Below are 26,264 nucleotides of genomic sequence, written 5' to 3' on the forward strand. Positions count from 1 at the left end.
GTTCATTTTCAGGCATTTTCTGTCACATAAAACAACTTAATTTTCATACTAAGAGTTGTCTCTGAATTTGATGTTTTTTCAGTTTTCTCTTGATAACAGATCCTGGAGAACTTAATAATCATATTAGCTAATAATTTTAAAATGCTTTCCATAGACCTGGCTCTTTCGTACCTTCTCATGTAATGTTTACAGCCATCCAGTGAGACAAGTGAATTAGCATCGTTTTATAGTTGAAGACGTTTATTCACCAAGACATTCATTACCTGCTTGCAAATTCATGACTAGTATAGAGAGAGAATATGAACAAAAGTCTATATAATGGAAAAGGCATGGTCATTTTGCAATTTCGATTTACCCCATTTATACTTTAAACTAGGAGAGGAACCCACCTGGTACCTACTTCTTTTGGCAAATATCTTTCTAATACTGTCTTATCAATAAAATCTGGACCAGGATTCACTTTCAGTGCAGGTGTCATGTCCATTAAAAAAAAAATATGTATAATCAAAATTTTAAATTACGTTTGTCAAAAATATCAGAAAAGGACTTCCCTGGTGGTCTAGTGGTTAAGAATCTGCCTGCCAGTGCGGGGGCCATGGGTTGAATCCCTGGTCCGAAAGATTCCACATGCTGCAGAGCAACTAAGCCCATGTGCCACAGCCGCGGAGCCTGCACTCTAGAGCCTGAGAGCTTAGAACTCGTGCTCTGCAACAGGAGAAGCCGCTGCAGTGAGAATCTGCACCACAACCAGAGAGAGCCCACACGCATCAGCGAAGACCCAGCACAGCTGTCATCAGTTAATTAGGTTACAATATCAGAGAATAAGAGCTTGTTTTTCCTGGTCTTCTCTCCTTTAAATCTTATTTCTTCTTAGACAAAATGCATTTATATCTTTTTGTCTTTGCATTCTTCATTTCAGAAATCTGTTCTTCTCAATAATGCATTTATATCTGAGCAGGAACAAAGCCTCTTAAAGGCAGGAGTTTGACTCTGTCCTTTAGAAGGTTCTGCTCTTCTTGAGCTCTGCCGTCCCCATGGGGGTCAGGATTCTGCAGGACCAAGGGTGCATGCAAGCCAGCACCTATGACCTCTTCTTCCTTTCTAGACCACTTTTTTCAACTCTTCAGTTCTCTGACCGAATAGCTCTGAGCCTGCTTCCTGGGTTTTTGTGGCCAGTCTTCCCAGGTCTGTTCTCCCAAGGGTTGATGACAGGATATAGGCCAATAAGGTATCATAAGAAGCAGTTTCCACAGGGGTGTAGACTGAGCTTCTGTGTGGACTGAGATGTTGTCCATGGTATGTTTATAGGCCCCCGAATTACAGAGTGGAGCTGAGGGTGGAAAGAAGAGGAGGGCAGGCTGAGATTGGGCTAAGGATTACAGCTTAGAGTTTGGTTCCCCTCACTCCCATGACTATGAATTCTGGCCTAGAATTCTCCTTTGAAATTTGGTTTCCTGGAACTTCCCAGTGGTCCAGTGGTTAGAACTCCACACTCCCAAGGTAGAAGAGGGCCTGGTTTCCATTCCTGGTCCGGGAACTAGATCCCAAGTGCCTCAACTAAAATTTGTGCAGCCAAATAAAGAAATATATTAAAAAAAAAATCTAGTCCTCTAAGTTGTTTGATAAATATGTCGAGAAATAACAATAGAACATATCTAGTTTAGCATTCTCTTCAGTTCATGTGTAACTCTTCCTGTCTACATGTGTGGTGGATAGGCCTCTATTGCTGCTGTTGCCCAAGATTCCACAGATTAAGGACAGGTATGTTCAGAGCAGATCTTCTTGACATTCCTCTTTTTCTTACTGTCTCTGCAAGTTGCAGACATTTTCAGCAATAATGGCCAAGAACCCTTCTTATCCCCAGAGGTACTTCTTCAACTCCACAACACTCTTGGCCCATAAGCAGTGACCCTAGACTCAGATCTGATGAGTGACAAATAAGTGAATATTTTTTTCTGACACAAAATTAAATAATATCTGGTAAATTCCTTTTGCCAGTTCATTAAGGTTTCCATATTGGTTTTGTTTTTGTAGCTGTGTATGATGTAGTGGAAGAAAAGCTAGAAAATGAGCCAGACTTCCAGTACATTCCTGAGAAAGCCCCTCTCGACAGCATCCATCAGGATGACCACTCCCTGCGAGAGTCAATGATCCAGCTGGCTGAGGGCCTTATCACTGGAACAGTACTGACACAGTTTGATGTAAGTAACATGATATAGAAAAGGTGTTTGCCCATATTTTCTTGTTAATTTCATGACTTCTTAACTGCCTAATCTAGTATCAGTTATAATGTATTAATAAAATATTATTGAGAAATATTGGCAAAAAGAGCTGTAAAATGTAAAGCTTTAAAAGTTACTCCCCAAATTCTAGCTGTGGTTTCACTAATAGGTATCAGTTTAAAAGAGGGAGATAGGGAGATTTAATAGGTCTATGTCATCAAACATTTTTTTCTATAAGTAGCTGTTTTTATGAAAGGTTGCAGATGAAGATAGACTATTATAGACTTAAAAATCCTGAATTAAAGAATAGTTTTTGTGCCTTGTCATATTTAATCCTTCTCTAATTTTTTTCAGTGTAGTTAGCCGTCATTAATATCTGTTGCTCTGGAGTATATGTTATAGATAATGATTATAAAATATTTAGGGCACATCAGTTTTCCTTTTAAACACCTCTAAATGAACGCTGCCTAAATGGGAAGAAAAATCTAACAAAGAGTGGATATATGTTAAAAAAGAAATAAAGGAGTACCTTCAAATATAAAATAAATGAAATAAATATTTCCTATAGATTTGCTATTTAAAACTTCAGGTACTCTTTCTGTAAGCAAAATTGTTTTTTACATGTTTTACCATTTTTCAAAATGTTTATAAATCATATTAGAAATTTTGCAGAATTCAGCTTTGCAAACCTGGTTCAATATTTTACTAACCTAAGATACATCATTGTATAGAGGAGGTATTCCAAGGTAAAAACCCATTTCTTGATAGCGTAGAATCAAGTCTAAAAAAGTAAAAACTCTAAATGGCTTTCTGAACTTGTCTTGTACTTTCTTTTTTTAGCAACTATATCGGAAAAAGCCTGGAATGACAATGTGTTGTGCCAAATTACCTCAGAATATTTCCAAAAATAGATACAGAGATATTTCGCCTTGTAAGTATCTATTCTCTTTGTAAGTATCTGTTATCTTCTTAATACAACTTTATTAAAATATTCTTTCTTTTAAATTTTTTCAGATGATGCTACACGGGTCATTTTAAAGGGTAATGAAGACTATATCAATGCAAATTATATAAATGTAAGTTTTTTTTTTAATTATACCTTAGTCATTTGGAATAAGAGGGGCTGATCTAAACTTTGAGGTTTATTCTAGAATCCATGATTAATGAGGATCAACTTTACTTTGTACCTCTGATGAGAACTTTTTTTTAAAAGTTCATTTATTTCTTAATTGAAGGATAATTGCGTTACAGAATTTTGTTGTTTTCTGTCAGACCTCAACATGAATCAGCTGTAAGTATTATACATATGTCCCCTCCCTCTTGAACCTCCCTCCCATCTCTCTCCCCATCCCACCCCTCTAGGTTGATACAGAGCCCCTGTTTGAGTTCCATGAGTCATACAGCAAGTTCCCATTGGCTATCTATTTTACATATGGCAGTGTAAGTTTCCATGTTTCTCTCTCCATACATCTCACCTTCTACCCCACTCCCTGTGTCCATAAATCTGTTCTCTATATCTGTTTCTTCAGAAATAAATTCATCGGTACCATCTTTCTAGATTTCATATATATGTGTTAGTATACGATGTTTATGTTTCTGTCTCTGACTTAATTTCATGCTGTATAATAGACTGTAGGTTCATCTACCTCATTAGAACTGACTTGAATGTGTTCCTTTTTATGGCTGAGTAATATTCCATTGTATATACGTACCATTTGTATATGGTCCATTCATCTGTCGATGGACATATAGGTTGCCTCCATGTTCTAGATATTGTAAATAGTGCTGCAGTGAATATTGGGGTACATGTGTCTTTTTCCAGTTTTGGTTTCCTCAGGGTGTATGCCTAGGAGTGGGATTGCTGGGTCACATGGTGGTTTTATTCCTAGAATTTTAAGGAATCTCCATGCCATCTTCCATTGTGGCTGTATCAATTTACATTCCCACTAACCGTGCAAGAGGGTTCCCTTTTCTCAACACCCTCTCTAGCATTATTTGTAGACTTTTTGATAATGACTGATTACAGAGTAATGACCTATAGCCTGCAAGGAACATTACTTATTACATTACATGGTGTGTGCACTGAAGAACCTTTCAAAAATCCCCTAAATTCTGAATTCCAATGCGTATATGAACCCGTGGTTTCTGATAAAAGCTACATATGTGTATATGGTATTATCAAATTTTCTGATATTTCAATCTAATAGGTAAAAAATGGTAATTTCTTACAGTTTGATTTGTACTTTCCTTTATGTGAATAATTTAAGTGCTTGTTGTTATTATTGTTCAAAGTGTTACAATAGTATGGTGAGTGAGGTAAAAGTCAAAGTTGCTCAGTCATGTCTGACTCTTTGCGATCCCATGGATTATATACAGTCCATGAAACTTTCCAGGCCAGAAGACTGGAGTGGATAGCCATTCCCTTTTCCAGGGATGTTCCCAACCCAGAGATCAAACCCAGGTTTCCCACATTGGAGGCAGATTCTTTACCAGCTGAGCCACCAGGGAAGCCCAGAAATAAACACACACACCTTTTGAATTCAGTGTTTAAAATGTAATAGGATGATAGTTTATCTTCCCCAAATAGTTACAGTCTTAACTTCTGGAAATAATGAATTTAAAATACTTGCAATCTTTTCATGTTATATATATATTATATATAATTATATGCATATTACATAATATATAAACATATATGTAATATGAAAAATCTAAACTAAAGCAAATGGCAGAATTTTTGCTCCTCACAAAATTTACTAATAAACTGTTTAGAGACAGTTTTTTTCTTTTCCATTTTAACTTAAAAGATACCGAATATATTCCCTGTGCTTTATAGTAGAACCTTGTTGTTTATTTTTATATATAGTAGTTTGTTTATTTTTATATATAGTAGTTTGTTTCCTATATAGAGAGAAATATTTTTTATTTCTATACCAAGTCCCTGCCTGTGAAACAGGATTCTCTATATAGATGCTTTTAATTTCATAAGAGTACTTTGGAAAATATTTAAATTTTTGTTTCCACTAATTGAAAGAAAAGTATATATAGCTACTGCACATTGCCAAGAAACTTCTTCACATAAAATAGTTGATATTTGTTTTACTGACTCTGCAATTTATTGAGATTAATTGCATTTAGTTATCATTTAGTAGATGATTTTTCTATATTTGATCCTAAGAAAAAGTAATAATGCAGAGCGATTTTGGTTTTGTGTCTTTTTCTTTTTAGATGGAAATTCCTTCCTCTAGAATTATAAATCAGTACATTGCTTGTCAAGGGCCATTACCACACACTTGTACAGATTTTTGGCAGATGACTTGGGAACAAGGCTCCTCCATGGTTGTGATGTTGACCACACAGGTTGAACGTGGCAGAGTAAGTCATACTTGAATCTTACACATTGCTCAGACATTTTTCAAATTATGTTACATCTGTAGTTAAAATATTCATATTGATTTAATCTCTTTTGTAATCTTTAAACTTCCTTTCTTATGGTGTCATGATTAAAATCATCATGGTTAAATGCTTAAAACTGCAACTAACACATACTATGTTAAAAGAAATGTGATGTTTGCCATTATTATTATTATTTAAATGGACTAATATATATTTGAATAAGTGATTTGTATTTATAATGTATGAAGAATTCATATAACTTAGCCATGAAATAACAATATCCCATTTAAAAATGGCCAAAGGATCTAAATAGATGATTCTCCAAAGAAGACATTCAAATGACCAGTAAGATCATGAAAAGATACTCAGCATCATTAGTCGCCAAGGAAATGCAAGTGAAAGCTACAATGAGATACTACTTCATAGCTAGTTGGATAGCTAAAGTAAATATGACAGAAAATAATCAGTGTTGGTAATGATGTGGAGACAGTGGAACTTGCTGTCTTACTGATGGATTTGGTAAATGGTGTAACTATTTACCCTTGAAGACACCCTTCATTTCATCAAGAGGCTAAACACAGTGTGACTGCAGCTCAGCAATTTCACTCATAGAAATACCAAAGAGAATTAAATACATATCCACACAAAAACTGGTGGACAGATGTTCACAGCAGCATTATTCTTAGTAGCCCATAGGTAGAAAGAAGCAAAATGTAAAACTTGATAAAATATGGTATAGTCATACGGTTGAATATTATTTAGCAATAAGAAGGTATGAAAAAATGATACATGTTGCAACATGGATAAACCTAGAAAACATTATTCTAAGTAAACAAAGCCAGTCACCAAACACAACATATTTTATGGTTCAATTATATGTGATGTCCAAAGTAGGCCACAGGGGACAAAAAGTAGAGCACTGGCTGCCCAGGTCTGGGATGGAAGGAGACAGGTGGATTAGAGGAGTTGCGTGGTCTTTACTAACGGATGTGGGCCTTCCTCTGGGAGTGATGAATGTGTTCTAAAAGTGATTGTGGTGAGGGTTACACAGCTCTGTGGATATTCTAAAAATGATAGAGTAGTGTGTTTTAAATGGCTGAATAGAATGTAACAGAATTGTATGTCATTAAATCTTATTTTTTTAATCCTAATTTACGAAAGTAAATGGATTGCATTTCCCATTTTAGTTGAAGAGTCTTTCTTACTATTAAATCTAAGAAATATAACGATTAGTATACCATTTTGCCACCCTCATAGTAATAATTACTTCAGGTTGGAAGCTTCTTGTAAATAAGACATTTGAAGTTTCAAAATATATCCAAACAGACTCTCATTACAAAGAGAAGAAATGACCAAAAAAATGTTGCTCATTGGCAGATCTTTGTGAAGGGTATAAGTTCAGTTCACTTCAGTCGCTCAGACATGTCCGACTCTTTGTGACCCCATAGACTGCAGCAGGCCAGGCCTCTCCCAACTTGCGGAGATTACTCAAACTCATGTCCATTGAGTCAGTGATGCCATCCAACCATCTCATCCTCTGTCGTTCCTTTCTCCTCCCACCTTCAATCTTTCCCAGCATCAGGGTCTTTTCATATGAGTAAGCTCTTCGCACTAGGTGGACAAAGTATTGGAGTTTCAGCTTCAACATCAGTCCTTCCAATGAATATTCAGGACTGATTTCCTTTAGGATTGACTGGTTGGATCTCCTTGCAGTCCAAGGGACTCTCAAGAGTCTTCTCCAACACCACAGTTCAAAAGCATCATTATTCAGTGCTCAGCTTTCTATATCGTCCAACTCTCACATCCATACATGACTACTAGAAAAACCATAGCCTTGACTAGATGGACCTTTGTTGGCAAAGTAATATCTCTGCTTTTTAATATGCTCTCTAGGTTGGTCATAACTTTTCTCTCAAGGAGTAAGTGTCTTTTAATTTCATGGCTGCAGTCACCATCTGCAGTGATTCTGGAGCCCCCAGAAATAAAGTCTGCCACTGTTACCACTGTTTCCCCATCTATTTGCCATGAAGTGATGGGACCGGATGCCGTGATCTTAGTTTTCTGAATGTTGAGCTTTAAACCAACTTCTTCACTGTCTTTCACTTTCATCAAGAGGCTCTTTAGTTCTTTTTCAGTTTCTGCCATAAGGATGGTGCCATCTGCAAATCTGAGGTTATTGATATTTCTCCCAGCAATCTTGATTCCAGCTTGTGCTTCTTCCAGCCCAGAATTTCTCATGATGTACTCTGCATATCAGTTAAATAAGCAGGGTGACAGTATACAGCCTTGACATATTCCTTTTCCTATTTGAAACCAGTCTGTTGTTCTATGTCTAGTTCCAGCTGTTACTTCCTGACCTGCATACAGATTTCTCAAGAGGCAGGTCAGGTGGTATGGTATTCCCATCTTTTTCAGAATTTTCCACAGTTTATTGTGATCCACATAGTCAAAGGGTTTGGCATAGTCAATAAAGCAGAAATAGATGTTTTTCTGGAACTCCCTTGCTTTTTGGATGATCCAGCGAATATTGACAATTTGATCTCTGGTTTCCCTGTCTTTTCTAAAACCAGTTTGAACATCTGGAAGTTCGTGGTTCACGTATTGTTGAAACCTGGCTTGGAGAATTTTGAGCATTACTTTACTAGCATGTGAGATGAGTGCAATTGAAGAGTATATGAGAATTCATTAATTATTTAGTCACATTTCTTTAAGCTTGAAAGTTCTTAAAAATTAAAATATTAAAAAAATCGGAGAACCTAAATTATGTCTCTTTCTAAAATTTATTGATACCAGGTTAAGTGTCACCAGTATTGGCCGGATCCCACAGGAAGTTCATCCTACGGCTGCTACCAAGTCACCTGCCACTCAGAAGAGGGGAACACTGCATATGTCTTCAGGAAGATGACACTGTTCAACCAGGAGGTAGGGGAACGGGGTGCCTACTGGTTAGAGCTGTTATGTTCAAGGTAAAGGTTTTGAAAGATGAAAATGTTTTTAATCTTGAGTCCTAGTTATTAGGAAATACAAAAAATTATTGAACTATTTGCTTCATTAGGATACACTGGAATCTTATATGTTCTTTTAGTATAATATTTTCAATTTCTGTAGCTAAGTATGAATAATCCGTGAAAAAATAATTGAGTAAATAATACGTATTACTATTAGTATTTTCCCTGTTCATAAAAATCATACCAGGGTGTTGATTATACATCTCTTCTTCCAAGTAATATCAGTAAGGTATTGGAGTACATCTCCAATGGAAATGGAGATGGAAATGGAAATAACATCAAACAGCTATTAGATTATTCCTCCTTTTTAATGAGCGTTCTTGCCTTGAGGACTCCATGAACAGTATGAAAAGGCAAAATGGTATGATAATGAAAGATGAACTCGCCAAGTCGGTAGGTGCCCAATATGCTACTAGAGAAGAGCAGAGAAATAGCTCCAGAAGGAATGAAGAGGCTGAGCCAAAGTTATAAAAACACCCAGTTGTGGATGCATCTGGTGTTGAAGGTAAAGTCTGATGCTATAAAGAATAAGATTGCGTAGAGACCTGGAATGTTAGGTCCATGAATCAAGGTAAATTAAAAGTGGACAAAGTGGTCAAACTAGAGATGGCAAGAGTAAACATCGACATCTTAGGAATCAGTGAACTAAAATGGACCAGAATGGATGAATTAAATTCAGATTACCATTATATCTGCTACCGTGGGGAAGAATCCTTTAGAAGAAATGGAGTCGCTCTCATAGTCAACAAGAGTCCAAAATGCAGTACTTGGGTGCAGTCTCAAAAGCGACAGAATGATCTCTGTTCATTTCCAGGGCAAACCATTCATTTTGGCAAACCATCACAGTAGTCCAAGTCTGTGCCCCAACCAGTAATGCCGAGGAAGCTGAGGTAAAATGGTTCTATGAAGACCTACAAGACCTTGTAGAACTAACACCAAAAAAAAGATGTCTTTTCATCATAGGGGATTGGACTGCAAAAGTAGGAAGTCAAGAGATACCTTGAGTAACAGGCAAGTTTGGCATTGGAGTACAAAATGAATCAGGGCAAAGGCTAACAGAGTTTTGCCAAGAGAATGCACTGGTCGTAGCAAACACCCTCTTCCAACAACACAAGAGATGGCTCTACATGTGGACATCACCAGATGGTCAATACCAGAATCAGATTGATTGTATTCTTTGCAACTGAAGATGGAGAAGCTATATACAGTCAGCAAAAACAAGACCGGGAGCTGACTGTGGCTCAGATGATGAACACCTTATTGCAAATTTCAGACTTAAATTGAAGAAAGTAGGGAAATGACTGGACCATTCAAGTATGACCTAAATCAAATCCCTTATGATTATACAGTGGAAGTGACAAATAGATTCAAGGGATTCAAATAGAACTCAAATAGATTCAGATCTTACAGAGTTCCTGAAGAACTATGGACTGAGGTTTGTCACATTGTACAGGAGGTGGTGATCAAAACCATCCCCAATAAGAAGAAATGCAAAAAGGCAAAGTGGTTGTCTGACGAGGCCTTACAAATAGCTGAGAAAAGAAGAGACGTGAAAGGCAAAGGGGAAAAGGAAAGATATATTCATCTGAATGCAGAGTTCCAAAGAATATTAAGGAGAGATAAGAAAGTCTTCCTAAGTGAACAATGCCTAGAAATAGAGGAAAACAATAGAATGGGAAAGAGTAGAGATCTCTTTAAGAAAATTATAGATACAAAGGGAACATTTCATACAAAGATGGGCACAATAAAGGACAGAAACGGTATGGTCCTAACAGAAGCAGAGGATAAGAAGAGGTGACAAGAATACACAGAAGAACTATACAAAAAATATCTTAATGACCCAGGTAACCACGATGGTGTGATCAGTCACCTAGAGCCAGACATCTTGGCATGTGAACTCAAGTGGGCATTAGGAAGCATCACTATGAACAGAGCTAATGGTGGTGATGGAATTCCAGCTGAGCTATTTCAAATCCTAAAAGCTAATGCTGTTAAAGTGCTGCACTCAATATGCCAGCAAATTTGGAAAAGTCGGCAGTGGCTACAGGACTGGAAAAGATCAGTTTTCATCCCAGTTCCAAAGAAGGGCAATGCCAAAGAAGGTTCAGACTGCCACACGATTGCACTCATTTCACATGTTAGCAAAGTAATGCTCAAAATTCTCCAAGCTAGCTTCAACAGTATGTGAACTGAGAACTTCCAGGTGTTCAAGTTGGATTTAGAAAAGGCGGAGGAACCAGAAATCAAATTGCCAACATCTGTTGGATCATATAAAAAGCAACAGAATTCCAAAAGAACATCTGCTTCTGCTTCATTGACTGTCCTAAAACCTTTGACTATGTGGATCACAACAAACTGTGGAAAGTTCTTCAAGAAATGGGAATACCAGACCACCTTACCTGCCTCCTGAGAAACCTGTATGCAAGTCAAGAAGCAACAGTTAGGACTGAATATGGAACAACAGACTGGTTCAAAATTGGAAAAGGAGTATGTCAAGGCTATGTATTGTTTCCCTGCTTATTTAACTTATATGCAGAATACATCATGTGAAATGCTGGGCTAAGTGAAGCACAAGCTGAAATCAAGATTGCCAGGAGAAATCAATAACCTCAGATATGCAGATGACACAGATGACACCACCCTTATGGCAGAAAGTGAAGAGGAACTAAAGAGCCTCTTGATGAAGGTGAGAGAGGAGAGTAAAAAAGCTGACTTAAAACTCAACATTCAAAAAACTAAGATCATGGCATCTGGTCCCATCACTTCATGGCAGATAGATGGGAAAACAGTGGAAACAGTGGCAGACTTTATTTTGGAGGGCTCCAAAATCACTGCAAATGGTGACTGCAGCCAGAAAATTAAAAGATGCTTACTCTTTGGAAGAAAAGCTATGACAAACCTAAACAGTGTATTAAAAAGCTGAGACATAACTTAGCTGACAAAGGTCTATATAGTCAAAGTTATTATTTTTTCAGTAGTTCTGTATGGATGTGAGAGTTGGACCATAAAGAACACTGAGGGCCAAAGACTTGATGCTTTTGAACTGTGGTGTTGGAGAAGACTCTTGAGAGTCCCTTGGACTGCAAGGAGATCCAACCAGTCAATCCTAAAGGAAATCAATCCTGAATATTCATTGGAAGCACTGATGCTGAAGCTGAAGCTCCAATACTTTGGTCACCTGATACGAAGAGCCAACTCATTGGAAAAAACCCTGATGCTGAGAAAGATTGAAGGCAGGTGGAGAAGGGGATGACAGAGGACCAGATGGTTGGATGGCATCACTGAATCAATGGACATGAGTTTGAGCAAGATCTGGGATTTAGTGAAGGACAGGGAAACCTGTCGTGCTACCATCATGGGGTCACAAAGAGTTGGACACGACTGAGTGACTGAACTTGAAATGAGTGGAAAAGACCAGTTTCATAATCTCCTCATTATTTAAGAGGGTAAGATTGTAGGCAGGACACTGTAACATCAGACAGATTGCTGCTGTTTTTTAGTTAGTAAGTCATGTTCACCTCTTTTGTGACCCCATGGACTGTAGCCTGACAGGCTCCTCTGTCCATGATATTTCTCAGTCAACGATACTGGAGTGGGTGTCTTTATAGCTTTTAAATTGTTAGTTTTCCTTACCTGCTCCCTGAGTCCCTCCATTTGGCTTCCAGATTAAAGCCAGAAGTGCAAACTGATGAATAAATGCCATCTCAGTAACCCAACCGGAAGATGTATGTGGAGGCAGAATCTGCTTGTCTTGTCAGGCTGCCGGTGCCTACACCAGCCATCCTGGGGCTAAGGGGCTGTAGGAAGAAAGGAGTGATTGCTGGAGAAGAGCCAATATCACAGGCATCCACGGTGAAGCCTTCGGAGATGAGACCACATCTCCCCTAACTCCATTCACACACCACTCCTAATGCACCCCCTCCCTGAAAGTGACTAGAAGAGTCCAGTGAGATGGGACCTTGCTGACCGGAAAGGAAAGGAGCTAGAAGTTGTGCTAATGTATACTGCAGGAATCTGGCACTGAATAAAACTGAAGTTACAAGAAAATACAGTTTCAAAACCTTATGGGCTAGAGATACTATCAGAATGAATTTTGGGTTTGGGCATGTGTGCTGTATAACTAGTGGTTGTATGTAACAAAGCAAGCCAAGAAGCTGTTTTTTTTCATTTTCCTAAATAGACATGAAAGATGAGCTTGTGTATGGTCAGTGGTCGCATCAGGTAATATGTATATCCCGTTGTTCTCCACCTACAGATTATCCGTGGCAGTTTTACATGTTATAGTGGCTTTTCTTTGCAGCCCTGAGTATCTCAGAACTATGCTGAGACACAAATTGTTTTCTAAGGTTTGAGCCAAATATAATGGGAAAATTAATTTGCTGCCATAAATACATACGTACATGGATGGATAGATGGACAAACAGATAAACACTACCCCAGAACTTAATAAAGTATGATTTTAATTACCCTTCTTGCAGATTAAGTTCTGCAAGAACTTAATTATTACCATTAAGTTCTTTTGTTAACAGTAATAGTCAAAGGTATTCTGTATTAGATGCCTTCACTTATCTGTAACAAGATTGAATTGAGGTCTCTCTGGGAATTCTTTTTTCTTAAGTACCTTTACTTTCATGTTCTTTGGAAGTTCATCCAATGTAAGTGACAGTAACCAGATTTCACAGTGTTGGAATCTGACTATGAGTATATGATTCCAAACAGCTGTGATTTGGGTGATTTGCAGGTCCTTGAAATGAATCAGTTTAACTTAAGACTGTCCCTTTTAGGTGTAGACGTTGTTTCATTTTTCAGTTGAAGAAAATGAGACCATGAAATACTGTCTTAACCGGCGAAATTGAGATTTGAACTAAGATGTATACATTCAATACCTTACTTTCTCCATTATACCAGTGGGGAAATTGGTTCCCAAAGAAGAATTAAATATTGATTTGATTTTGTGTTTTATGGTCTCCAGTTTTTAATCTGCATTTACCTTGAGATTTTATTTTCTTGATGTCCATAATTTCACTTGTGCTTATCAGGATTAGCCCAGCTTTGTTCATTAAAAAAAAATTTTTGTTAACCTTTTTTGCTCACCTAATTTTTATATTGTTTTAAACATTTCTCTGGAATCTTAATATACTTTTGTCTGTTTACCTGATTATCATCCTAAAAATACAAATATAGAAATTTAGTTGTAAGAAGAATGATAATCCAGGTGACTGATACTTAAATGGATACAGCTGTTTCTGTAAAGTGGTTTCTTTCCTTCTCCTTAAACTTTTTTGAGTTTTATTGAATTTATACATTACTTTTGGGGCATAATGAAAGTAGTTTCTTTCGCTTCTAAAATTAAAATGACATGAATGTTTACATATATTTTAAGGATTATTTCTAAGTCAGTTGCATAATCTTTCATTTATATGTAGAAAAATGAGAGTCGTCCACTCACCCAGATCCAGTATATAGCCTGGCCCGACCATGGAGTCCCTGACGATTCAAGTGACTTTCTGGATTTTGTTTGCCACGTACGAAATAAGAGGGCTGGCAAGGAAGAACCTATAGTTGTTCATTGCAGGTATTTTATTTTCTGTCTTTTATGATTGAGTAACTGACTAGATTCTGTCTGAGCCACCAGGGAAGCCCAGAAGGAAATGGCAACCCATAGCAGTATTCCTGTCTGGGAAACCCCACAGAGAGAGGAGCCTGGTGGGCTCTGACCCCTGTGAAGTCACAAAGAGTTGGACACTACTGAGTGACTAACACTAAGTGACTAAATAGGTCATTTTTTAAAGGGAATATGTACTCTATTTTGCCCTCAAGTTGTGTTTGTCACTCTGGTAATTAGAATTCAAAGCTGTGTTCTGAAGGTAGAAAGCAAAGAATATGACTTAGCATACAATTGACAGAAACTGTATCATAAAAAGTAAAAATAATGCTAGTTCTTAAAAGTTTGTCTTTTTCATAGTCAAACATTTCTGAATTTGAGTTATGTCTTAAATTTAATGGTATTATAGATTTGATGAAATAACAATATTGTAAGAATTAGATTGTATCATAAGGTTTGGATTTCCCCCTCCAGCGAGGTACTCCATCCTGGCCCCTCCTAAGACCTTTGATTAGCATTTCACCTCCTTGGAGTCAGTTCAGTTCAGTTGCCCAGTCATGTCTGACTCTTTACAACCCCATGGGCTGCAGCACACCAGGCTTCCCTGTCCATCACCAACTCCCGGAGCTTACCCATACTCATGTCCATTGAGTCAGTGATGATTCCACCCAATACTACCTCAGGATGTGCCACTTGCAGGAGTGAGCAGTAGCGGACACGCTCCTTCCTTTCAGATTCAGGTACCCATCTGCCCTCAAGGGACTGAAATCACTGACTCCAGCCTCACTGCCACAGACCCAGAAATTAGGAGCCAGGAATTATTTTCTCCTTCTCCTTGTTACTTCTGTTATTAAGTGATTTGATTCGGAGGATGTATTAAGGTATCTCTTTATCCTTATACTTTCCAGTACTTTTTAAGGGTAGACTTTCACATCCATCAAAACAGATTGTAGACTAGTTATTTGAGAGGCAGATGACAGGAATGGTGGGCACATTTGGCTGTTGGATATCCTTAGTTCTCAATAGCTACAGAATGCTTCACGAAGTTGTTCTTAACTACCTCAGTGGTAAAGTTTAATGAAAATTAAATTTGGCTTTAAAAGCTAATTTTTTGAGTGTTTTAGCTGTCTTTTTTGCTTTTGTTAATGATTTATTATTGTAATTCTCTTATTTTGCATTTTAAAGCTGTTATGTCACTAATCTTCTATACCTTGTTTAGATTTTAAAAACTGAAATGTAACACTTTTAAAGTTGTATATTGCAACTAACAGTGGGGGAGACGTGGTTACAAACCATTTAATCTGTATTAAGTGAAATTTTTTTGTTGTTTTCAAAATAGTTTCCAGTTGCCTTGCCACTTTTGTTAATATAAAATATTAAAATCAAGTTGTTCTTCTACTGTAATATGATTCAGTTCTATAAGTTTCTGCACAAAAGGCATAAGAAGTTTAACAGAACAGTTTCAGTAAGACTTTGCCCCATATTTGTCCTTTTTAGTGCTGGGATTGGAAGAACTGGGGTTCTTATTACTATGGAAACAGCCATGTGTCTCATTGAATGCAATCAGCCAGTTTATCCACTAGATATTGTGAGAACAATGAGAGATCAGCGAGCCATGATGATCCAAACTCCTGTAAGTACTACATAGCTCATGTGTAAGTGTATATTCTCAACGTCATGGTTTTTTGTTATCTGTGTATGTTCCAAACTATACTTTTCTCTTTTTAATTCTCTTCCAGGAGGTAATAACCCTAGCATAGGGATTGGCAGATACTGTCCATGAGCCAAACCTGGCCCGCCACTTGTGTTTATAAATAAAGTTTTATTGGAAACAGCCACAGCTATGTATTTACATATTATCTATGGCTGCTTTCACATTACAGTAGCAGAGCTGAAAAGTTGCAGCAGGCCACCATGTGATTGCAAAACCAAAAATGTTTGCTATCTGGTCTTTTATAGAAAATGTTTGAGAGGGGGTTGGGGGGGAGAAAATGTTTGCCAACACTACCCTCGCTTGCTAGTTTTTGACTGCTTCAACAGGTGCAGAGAAGCAACTTATCCTATACTCCTTAGTCAAATGGAATGCTGAGAACGATAGTGTCCCTAGACTGGAATCACTAGTGTCCCTAGACTGGAGAATCTTGATAGAGCTGCTTTCTGTGAAACACTATAAGGAAATTGCCTCTCTTTTTTCCATAAGAACTTAAATTGCAACAGCAAAAATCATAGAAATTAAGCTATTAACTTACTGTGTTCTATAATAACTCTGAATTATGTTCCAAGAATCAAAAGAATCATGAAATTTTAAAGTTAATATTAAGATTATTTTTTATATTAAGCCATTGTGAAATGTTTGCATTGTTGGTGGCATTAAGGTTACTCAAGTGAACTGACCTATGTGGTCTAATAAATGCCTGCTATATTATTAGCATTTAATTATAGAGAATTTCAAACATGCACAAAAACAGACAATGTAATATACTGAACACTGTGTTGCCTACTCAGCCCTGGCATTGGCCATCACGTTTCCTTTATACGACTACCTACTCTCCTCATATTTGAAGCAAACCCTGGATACCATATCATTTTGTCTATATGTATTTCAGTATGTTTCTCTAAAAGATAAGGAGTGTTTTTCCTTCTAAACAAAACTGTATTACCATTATCACACCAAATTATAACTAGCAATAATTCTCTAATATTAGCAATAGCCAGTATTCAAATTTCCAGTTGTTTCTTACTAATCATGTCTTCTCAAATTTTAGAATAGCTTTATATAATTCACGTACCATAAAATTCACCTTTTTAACAAATGTGCACTTCACTGGTTTGTAGTATATCATGGTGTTTGGCAACCATCATTGCTATCTAGTTTTAGCACATTTTCATCACTCCAAAAAAGATTCCCTGTACCCATTTTTCCTAGTATCTTCCCCAGCCTTCCCCAACCTAGTCCTAGGCAGCTATTAATCTACTTTCTATTTCCATAGTTTGCCTATTCTGGACCATTCATGTGAATGGAGTCATATAATTTGATTTTTATAATTCGTTTCTTTTAATTAGCATAACATTAAAAGGATATACATTCTGTAGTATAATCAGTACTTCATTCCTTTTGCACTGAATAGATACATATTCTTCTATATTGTTTCCACTTTTTCACTATTGTGAATAATGATACCATAAGCATTTGTATATATATTTTTGTGTGGAAATGTTTTCATTTCTCTTGGGTATATACTCAGGAGCGAAATTGCTGAGTCATGTGAGGAACTGTTCAAAGCAGATGTACCATTTTGCAGTCCCCTGGCAGTATGTGAGCGTTCCATTTTCTCTACATCATTGTCATTGCTTGTCATTATCTTTTTTTAATTTTAGCCATCCTGCTAAATATAAAGTAGTATCTTATTGTGGTTTTGATTTGCATTTCTTTAATAAGTAATGATTCATGTGGTCATTTATCTGTGTATCTTTGTTCAAGAAATATCCAAGTCTTTTGCCTGTTCTGCAATTTGGGTTTTTGTTTTATCATTGAATGTTAAAGAGTTCGTTATATTTTCTAAATAAAGTCTCTTATAGATCTGTGATTTGCAAGTGTTTTATGCTGATCTTTCACTTTCTTGATTAATTTGAAGCACAAATTTTTAAAATTTTAAGTCTAGTTTTCTTTTTAATCACATATACTTTTGGTGTCATAGCTAAGAAATCACAGCCTAATTTAAAGTCACAAATATTTATCCCTCCCTTTTCTTCCACGAGTTTTATAGTTTAGGTCTCACATTTAGGTGTCTGATACATTTTGAGTTAATATTTACATATGGTTTGAGGTAGCGTTCTAACTTGATTCTTCTCTGTATGGACCTCCAGTTGTCTCAGCCCCATTTGTTGAAAAAACTATTCTTTCCTCACAAATTGTTTCTGGGTCGCTTGTCAAAAATCAGTTGACCACAAATACGAGTGTTTATTTCTGGAGTTTCAGTTGTAGTCCATTGATTTTTGTGTCTGTTCTTATGTTACTACCACACTGTCTTGAATACTAAAAATTTATAATAAATTTTGAAGTCAGGAAATCTGTATCTTGCAACTTTGTTTTTTTAAAGACTGTTTTGGCTGTTCTAGGTCCCTTGGATTTCCATATGAGCATTAGAAACAGTTTGTCCTCTGTTCTAAAAAGGCAAGATAGGGATTGCATTAAATGTATAGATCATTTTGCGGAGTGTTGCCATTTAATAATAATCCATGTTCAAAAGCATGAACACAAAATGTCTTTCCATTTATTTATGTTTTCACCGATTTTCTTCAGCAGTATTTTGTAGTTTTCAATGTACAAATCTTGTACTTCTTTTTGTTAAATGTATTCTTAAGTTTTTTAATCTTTTTGGTCATATTGTAAGTGGACTTGTCCTCTTAATTTTGTTTTAGGATTACACATTGCTTAAATATAGAAGTAAGCTGGTTTTGTATATAGACCATGTAGCCTGCAGCCTTGCTGAAATCACTTATTAACTCAATTTTTTATATGTGTGAAAGTAGATTCCTTAAGATTCTCTCTATACAAAATTGTGTCATTTGCAAATAGAGTTTAGTTCTTCCTTTCCAATATAGGTATGGTTTTCTTTTTCTCATTTCATATCTTCTCTTCATCTTGCCCAAGTGCCCCAGCAAGAACCTCCAGTATAGTGTTAAGTAGAAGTGATGAAACTAGACATCCTTGTCTTGTTCCTGGCCTTAGAAGACAGCTTTCTGTTTTCTACCATGAAGTACCAAGATTTTTCATTAATGCTTTTTTATCAAATTGAGAAGGTTCCTTCTCACTAGTTTACTGAGTGGTCTCATGACAAAAAGGTGTTCAGTTTTGTCAAATGCTTTTTCTGTATCTGTCGAGATGATCATGTGGTTTGTGTCTTACTCTATTAATATAGTGTATTAGATTAATTAATTTTTGAATGTTAAACTTACCTTGCATTCCTGAGCTAAATCTTACTTAGACATGGTATATAATTCTCTTTATGTGTTGCTTGACTTGATTTGCTAGTATTTTCTTGAGGTTTTTATATCCATATCCATACATAATAGATTTATTTTTAATTGTTGTAAAATACAGAACACAAAATTTACCATCTTGACCATTTTAAAATGTACAATTCAGTAGTGTTAAGTATATTCACACTGGTTGCATAACCAATCACTAAAACTTCTTCATCTTGAAAAACTAAAACTCTGTACCCCTTAAACTATGACTGTCCATTTTCTTCTCTTCCAGTCCCTTGGCAGCCATCATTCTATTTTCTGTTTCTGTGAATATGACTGCTCTGGATATATCATATACATGGAATCGTACATATATGATTTTGTGATTGGTTTATTTCACTGAGCATAATATCCTCAAGGCTCATCCATGTTGTGTGGCAGAATTTCCTTTCTTTTTAAAGCTGAAAAATACTTCATAGTATGTGTATACCACATTTTGCTTATCCTTTTATCCATTATTGGACATTTGGTTTATTTTCACCTTTTGTTGTTGTTCAGTTGCTAAGTCATGTCCAACTTTTGTAACCCCATGGACTGCAGCACACCAGGCTCCCCTGTCCTTCACTATCTCCCAGAATTTACTCAAACTCATGTCTATTGAGTTAGTAATGCTACTTTTAGGTTTTGTTGCCTAATGTTGCTGTGAGCATGAATGTCTCATGAATGTGAGCATGAGTGTCTTTTAGACACTGCTTTCAATCTTTTAAGATATATACCCAGAAGTCAAATTGCTGGATCATATCATACATAATAAGTTTTTGATTTTGTTCTTACAGTTTGTGTAAAGTCAATATTCAAATATGGTCTACATATTTTGATTGGTCTGTGTCTCCTAAACCTCTTTTAATCTGTATCTTCTTCCTACCTCTCTCTCTTTTTTATTTTGGCTGCACTGGGTCTTTGTTGCTTTTGTGCAGGCTTTCTCTAGTTGTGGCGAGCTGGGGCTACTCGTTGGTGCAGTAAATGAGCTTCTTATTGCAGTGACTTCTTGTTGCGGAGCACAGGCTTTAGGCGCTCTGCCTTCAGTAGTTGCAGCACATGGGCTCTGGAGTGCAGGCTCAGTAGTTGTGGTGCACTGACTTAGTTGCTCCACATGTGAAACCTTCCCGGACCAGGGATCAAACACATGTTCCCTGCATTGACAGGAGGATTCTTATCCACTGCGCCACCAGAGAAGTCCATTCTCTCTTCTTTATCTTGCAGTTTATTTGATAAGCAAACCAGGATGTTTGTGCTGCATGTTTTCCCATAGTCTAGGTTTTGCTGGTTGCATTCTAGACGGAACAAGGTGGTGTTCTCTGTCTTATCTGGTAAACGGATCTGTAGCCTATAGCACCTTCAGTGGTGTTACGTTCTTCCTTCGAGAGGCACGTGATGTGTCTGCCTTCCTTTTGTGATGATAGCTGCCTTGGGTGATCAGTGTCTGCATCACTTATCCATTTGGCTTGAAAAATGATGATATTCTATTATTCCTTTTTTTATTTATTAGTTGGAATACTTCTTTAAAAGAGAAACTTCTCATCTGCTGTTTGGTTAACTGGTGATACAGTCTGCATAGGAAAGGCAAGATAAATACTTAATGCTTTCCCTTTACTTACAAGTTTTTAATGTAGTGAATGTAATGAATTAGTTCATTGGCCTCTCCTAGTGGCGACCACTTACTTTTGTTTGTTTTGGTATTGTTTTGAATTCATGTATTTAAACATGTGTGATATGTTTCAACCCATTGCAATTATTTTTCTTAAATATGCATAGTTTATTCCATTTTTGGCTCCTGGGAGACTGTTCATTCTAGCTCCTGAGCCTTTATGTCAAGAGCTAGTGACTTTGATAGCTCATTTGCTATCAGTATAGATGTCCAGCTTGTACATTTCTTGTCCCAGACTTAGCATTAGTAATTTCTCCATAAAGTTCTGGTCCTTTTTATTGGGGAATTATTTTAGGGACCACCTTCTGAGGGATTTTTCTTGCTGTTGGGTAAGTGTCAGTATGTGTCTCTGAAAATCTTCGGTTGCCAGAAGAAGGAAAACAAACTTATCACGAGTTAATACTGGTGCTTCTGCTATAGATTCAGACCACAGTGTTTTCACTTACCATTTTCTACTTAACATCTTTGTCCCTTTTCTTCTTTAACAAGAGTGCAGGTTCTCCATGGTACTGGAAATGCTTGGAGAAGGCAATGGCAACCCACTCCAGTACTCTTGCCTGGAAAATCCCATGGACAGAGGAGCCTGGTAGGCTGCAGTCAATGGGGTCGCTAAGAGTCGGACACGACTGAGCGACTTCACTTCAACTTTTCACTCTCATGCATTGGAGAAGGAAATGGCAACCCACTCCAGTGTTCTTGCATGGAGAATCCCAGGGATGGAGGAGCCTGATGGGCTGCTGTCTGTGGTGTCGCACAGAGTTGGACACAACTGAAGTGACTTAGCAGCAGCAGCATGTCACAAGTACTCATTTGTTTTATTACACAATACCCAACAAAGTCTCAGAATAACAAAGCTAACACCACAAACAGTGTGATTGCCAAAAAGAATTTTCAGTTCTTTTCTAGTTATTTTGTTTTGGAATATATATTCTACAAAAGATATATAGTCAAATTACTGTTTCAAAGTCCTTTGAAATAGCTCCTTTCTGTGTGGTTATGCCATCAACTAGATAGATACGTGGATATATTTTGTATTTTGTTTATAGAGGCTTTTAAAATTCATGTTCTAATTATGGACTGTCTTTACATGATTCCAAAGTGAAATTTATGAAAGAAGAAAGTATATTCAATAAAGTCTAATCTCTAGCTCTCTCCTTCACCCTGTTGACTCCTTTCCTTATAGCAAGCCATAAAAAAAAAAAAAAATTTATCCTTCCTTCTCTGTTTTCTTATACGTTGTTAGGTACATATTTATATCCCTGTCCCATTTCTCTTATAAAGATAATATATGCACTTTTCTCTGTCTTGCCTTTTTTTACTTAGCAAAATATCCTAGAATCATTCTATAATATTCTGTAGACTTTTTTCCTTTTCTCTCCATTTCATAGTACCCACTTTGAGAATGTACCTGATTACTGACCCAGCCCTTTACTGATGACCATTTGAATTGCTTCTACTTTTTTGTTTTTATAAATCTGCAGTGAATAGCCTCATTTATGAATAAATATTTTCAGTTTCTTTTTCTAGTTTATCTTTTGGATAGAGTCCTAGAAGTGGGATTGCTGGGTCAATAGATAAATTAATGTAATTTTGTTAGATACCACCAGGTGTTCACCCATAGGGCTTATAGTATTGTACATTCCTATTAGCAATGTATGAATGAGTTTCGCCAGCAAAATATGTTGTCAAACTTTTTTTGCCAGTCTTAGTGAAAAATTATGTATCCGTGCAGTTTTACTTTGTATTTCTTGTATAAGCAAGCCAGGTGAGATGTTTACCTTTTTTGTTTGTTTATTTTCTAGTCTTTCTGATCAGTTCTGTTTTTTATATTTTATTTTTCAGAGTCAATACAGATTTGTATGTGAAGCTATCTTGAAAGTTTATGAAGAAGGATTTGTTAAACCTTTAACGACGTCATCAAATAAATAAGAAAGCAAAGGTCTGGGAAATGTATTGGAAATTGCTTTCTATTTTATAGTCACTGTGCCATAACACTGCTCACAGGAAATGGCATCTAAACAGACAAAAAAGAAGAAGAACTAAAAAAACTGAAAACTTCAGCACTGTTGCACTTTATGTTTTAAAGAAAAAGTCACTCTCTCAAAATCTATAATTCATGTGTTTGAAGACTATTTCATTCTTTGCTCCAAACAAATAGTGAATAACTGAGTATGTTCAGGGTAATTTATGACATCTTGTGGTGGTGCCATGCCGTCCCCTTCTGGTAGAATTGCCACAAACAAGGCTCAGAATTCTCAGCATCTCTGTTGTATACCTGTATCTTGAAAGCAAAAAGCATTCAACATCAGGAGTCCGCTCTGGTGTCTCCCAGTGATTTGTGTTCTTACTATACTGATGACCAGATGTTACTTTTTAAATGTTAGCAATATCATTCTCAATATTAGCCAATACACTGCCTATGGATGCAGCACATCTTCCCCTACACTCCCCCCGTAGAGACCTGCTGTTTGGAAGAAGAAAGTGGAATTTGCTTTTCCCAGGAAATGCTGCACATTGTCCATTTACCAGCATCTTATAGAAAGTATAAATATGAATCTACAAATTTTCTTGAATTTAACAATATAACTTACATTTATCATAAGGTTGGCTTATTCCAAATCATGTGATTTCACATACTTGATGTAAAGGAATGCATGCATTGTGTCTTAACCCCTTAAGTGCCTTGCGACGTCTTTGTATGTCTAATGAAAAGGCACTCCTTTGACCCTACTAGGAGGTATGTATGTATATTGTACATTTACAGTTTTATGCATTTTGAATCAGTTCACCATTTTTAAAATGGCTTCTCGTATTGAGAGTTATGCAGTCAAAGGAGGGTAATGAAATTCTGTTTCTTACTCAATTCCTGTATTTTGCCACAAGAAGCCAAGATAATTTGTGACCTACTGAGTGAGTGCTCTGCTGCTATGGAATTATTCAAAGCCTGCACATTCCTTTCCTGAGGGACAGGGGTTACAGTTTAGCAGCTGAAGTTAAAAGATGCTTTATTCTTCAAATTTCATATTTATTTTACCCCTACCTTTAGAAATGGCACCTAATATACACTTTGAAGTTAAACATATGAATAAGCTAAAGTTAAAGCAGCTAATTGTGACTTGTTTCTATCACTAACTAAATTACCCCTTTTTAGCATTCATTTCAGTTCTTGTCAAGCTTTGTTCACACTGGTCTGTTGATTGGGATACTACAAACAAAGTATAAAACATTATTGAGTTATTTCTAAATGTAATCCCTCAACAGCTAAGATGAGGACTTTCTTGTCATTTTGTGTACAATTAAATTACTCCAGTTTATATATACTTGTTAAGTTATAAGCATGTTAATATGGAGAGTTTTGATTGTCCAGCCTGATGGAGGACCTGATAAGAGTGTGTATATTGTCCTCTTCAGGTTTTTTCATTGCTTTTCTCTTTTTAAGTCCTCAGAGAGATAGAACTTTAAAATTATCCAGTTTTAATATAAGTGGGAATTTTCTCAGCTATTGAAATGTTACATTACAAATTACTTTATATGGATTATGGTTAAAATAGATTCATTTAGTAGTGGTTTCTGAATATTTCTGTATAGTCTTGATAAAATTTACAGTTGAACGGTAGATATTTTGGAACATCATTTAGTGTGAGCGGGAAAATGTACATTTAAAAATCTTTGGTATAATCTAAATGATGTTATTTCAAATGTTAAAAATCCATAATAGTAAATCTTAGGAAGTTAAGTCCTAAACATTAATAGCCAAAATACCAAATACATTGTTGTATTAAAGTATTTTACTTTTTTTAAAAGAGAAAAGTAAGCATAACCTTTATTTCAAAGTGAAATTCTTGTATCTATTTCTGAATTTCACAGTCAAGACAGTATAAGGTAGTAAATAGCTACACAGTCTTATTTGAACATTCCATTCTCTGCCAACAGATAGGTGTGATCTAAACTGCTGTATGACATCATGGTAAGGTGAAATGTGAAAAAAGTAAAATGTTGGGAGTAACTGTTTTGGCAGTAGTTTTTTACCTGAATTAAAAAGAAAACCTATCCAACTATATGGACAGAATATGACAACCATAGACAAAGAGGTAAAGTTGTATAGATGTAAGCAGATCATAGTGTCATGTTTTTTGACTTAGGGTTACATTTACACTTTGAAAAGTAACTGGTCATTTATTGGCAATGAGCACTGCTGCCTTTGTAAATCATTAACGCCAGTTTTTAAATGATAATATATTAAAAATTTTTAATTACCTTTAAATTTCTCATATATGGATTTTTCTTCTGGGAGCTACACCCTGTCAGTATTTTTATGTACAGAAAATATCCTTTTTCAAAGACATATTTATTAGGATCTTAAACTTAAATTATCCCTACAGCTTTTTAAAGTAAACATTGCTAGTTATGATTCCCTGGTCACCTAACAAATAAGAGTTTATGCCTGATATTTTTTGGCCACGCCTTGGGATCTTTGTTCCCCAACCAGGGATCGAACCCATATGCATGGCAGTGAAAGAGCCAAGTCCTAACCACTGGAATTCCATGGGACTCCCTGCCTCGGAATGTTTTTGATCTGTTCATAAATCTTAAGTAGAGTTCTAGGAATAATCCCAGTTTTCGTACACTTAGTAGTTCCAGGTTCCATTCATATCAATGTAATAGTATGTGAAAAAAATGCCAAATTCCTTGTATCTAAACTACTCCCCTCTCCAGCAGCCAACCCTACCTCCCCCAAACAACCCACACGTGCAAGAAATCAATGTTGCTATTCTCACAACTGGAAATAGGTACTGGTGAATCAAAGGACTTTTGTAAATGCTAAGAATGTTTGTAAAAAACCTTGCCTCTGATTCAGGATGGTTTTACCACATTCTTTTTAGGTGTTGTGTTGACCAGCTGACTTGTGTCAGCACTGTGTACACAGGTTGAGGAATATTCTGGAATAGACTGCATTCATAAGAAGAACACTTAGTATTTATTAAATCAATGCATAATTCAAAATAAAGGCAGAATAAATAGCATAAGAATTCACTTCCTTTGTACAGCCTGCTGGCACAAGTAGGAAGGTAGAAAGGGTTGACCATGTTGATTAAGAGTAAAGAGAAAATTTATATATAAAAACTGACTTTGAGTGTATAAAAATATGTTAAGCCATTATGACAGTTGCTTGAAGGTTTCAAGTACTAGTATATACACATAGAGATGTTTTATACGATTATGCATTTGTGTGTTTCACCAAGGCTGATACTAACAGGGGTAAAGGATTATGTTAACTATGGGAGTTGTTTATAATCTGTTGGCAGGTGATTAGCCAGGTCTAATCAGCTATTTGAACAAAAGTCTCCCGTCTC

The 26,264-nt window shown here is 36.3% G+C and overlaps 1 protein-coding gene across 6 annotated transcripts in view; it reads left to right on the top strand.

Annotated features, from left to right (window-relative positions):
* Positions 1–25,174, top strand: part of PTPN4 (protein tyrosine phosphatase non-receptor type 4) — a 193,551-nt gene extending 168,377 nt beyond the window's left edge. For all 6 annotated transcript variants that reach the window (XM_069577813.1, XM_069577812.1, XM_069577817.1 and 3 more), the window contains 8 exons: positions 2,035–2,201; positions 3,063–3,153; positions 3,237–3,298; positions 5,451–5,597; positions 8,412–8,540; positions 14,053–14,201; positions 15,729–15,864; positions 22,753–25,174. In XM_069577813.1, coding sequence (XP_069433914.1) covers positions 2,035–2,201; positions 3,063–3,153; positions 3,237–3,298; positions 5,451–5,597; positions 8,412–8,540; positions 14,053–14,201; positions 15,729–15,864; positions 22,753–22,839 — 968 coding nt within the window. In that variant the 3' untranslated portion in view covers positions 22,840–25,174. The remainder of the gene's footprint in view (positions 1–2,034; positions 2,202–3,062; positions 3,154–3,236; positions 3,299–5,450; positions 5,598–8,411; positions 8,541–14,052; positions 14,202–15,728; positions 15,865–22,752) is intronic.
* The last annotated feature ends 1,090 nt before the right edge of the window (positions 25,175–26,264 follow it).

This window comes from Ovis canadensis, chromosome 2, assembly GCF_042477335.2.
Source record: "Ovis canadensis isolate MfBH-ARS-UI-01 breed Bighorn chromosome 2, ARS-UI_OviCan_v2, whole genome shotgun sequence".
NCBI lineage: Eukaryota > Metazoa > Chordata > Mammalia > Artiodactyla > Bovidae > Ovis > Ovis canadensis.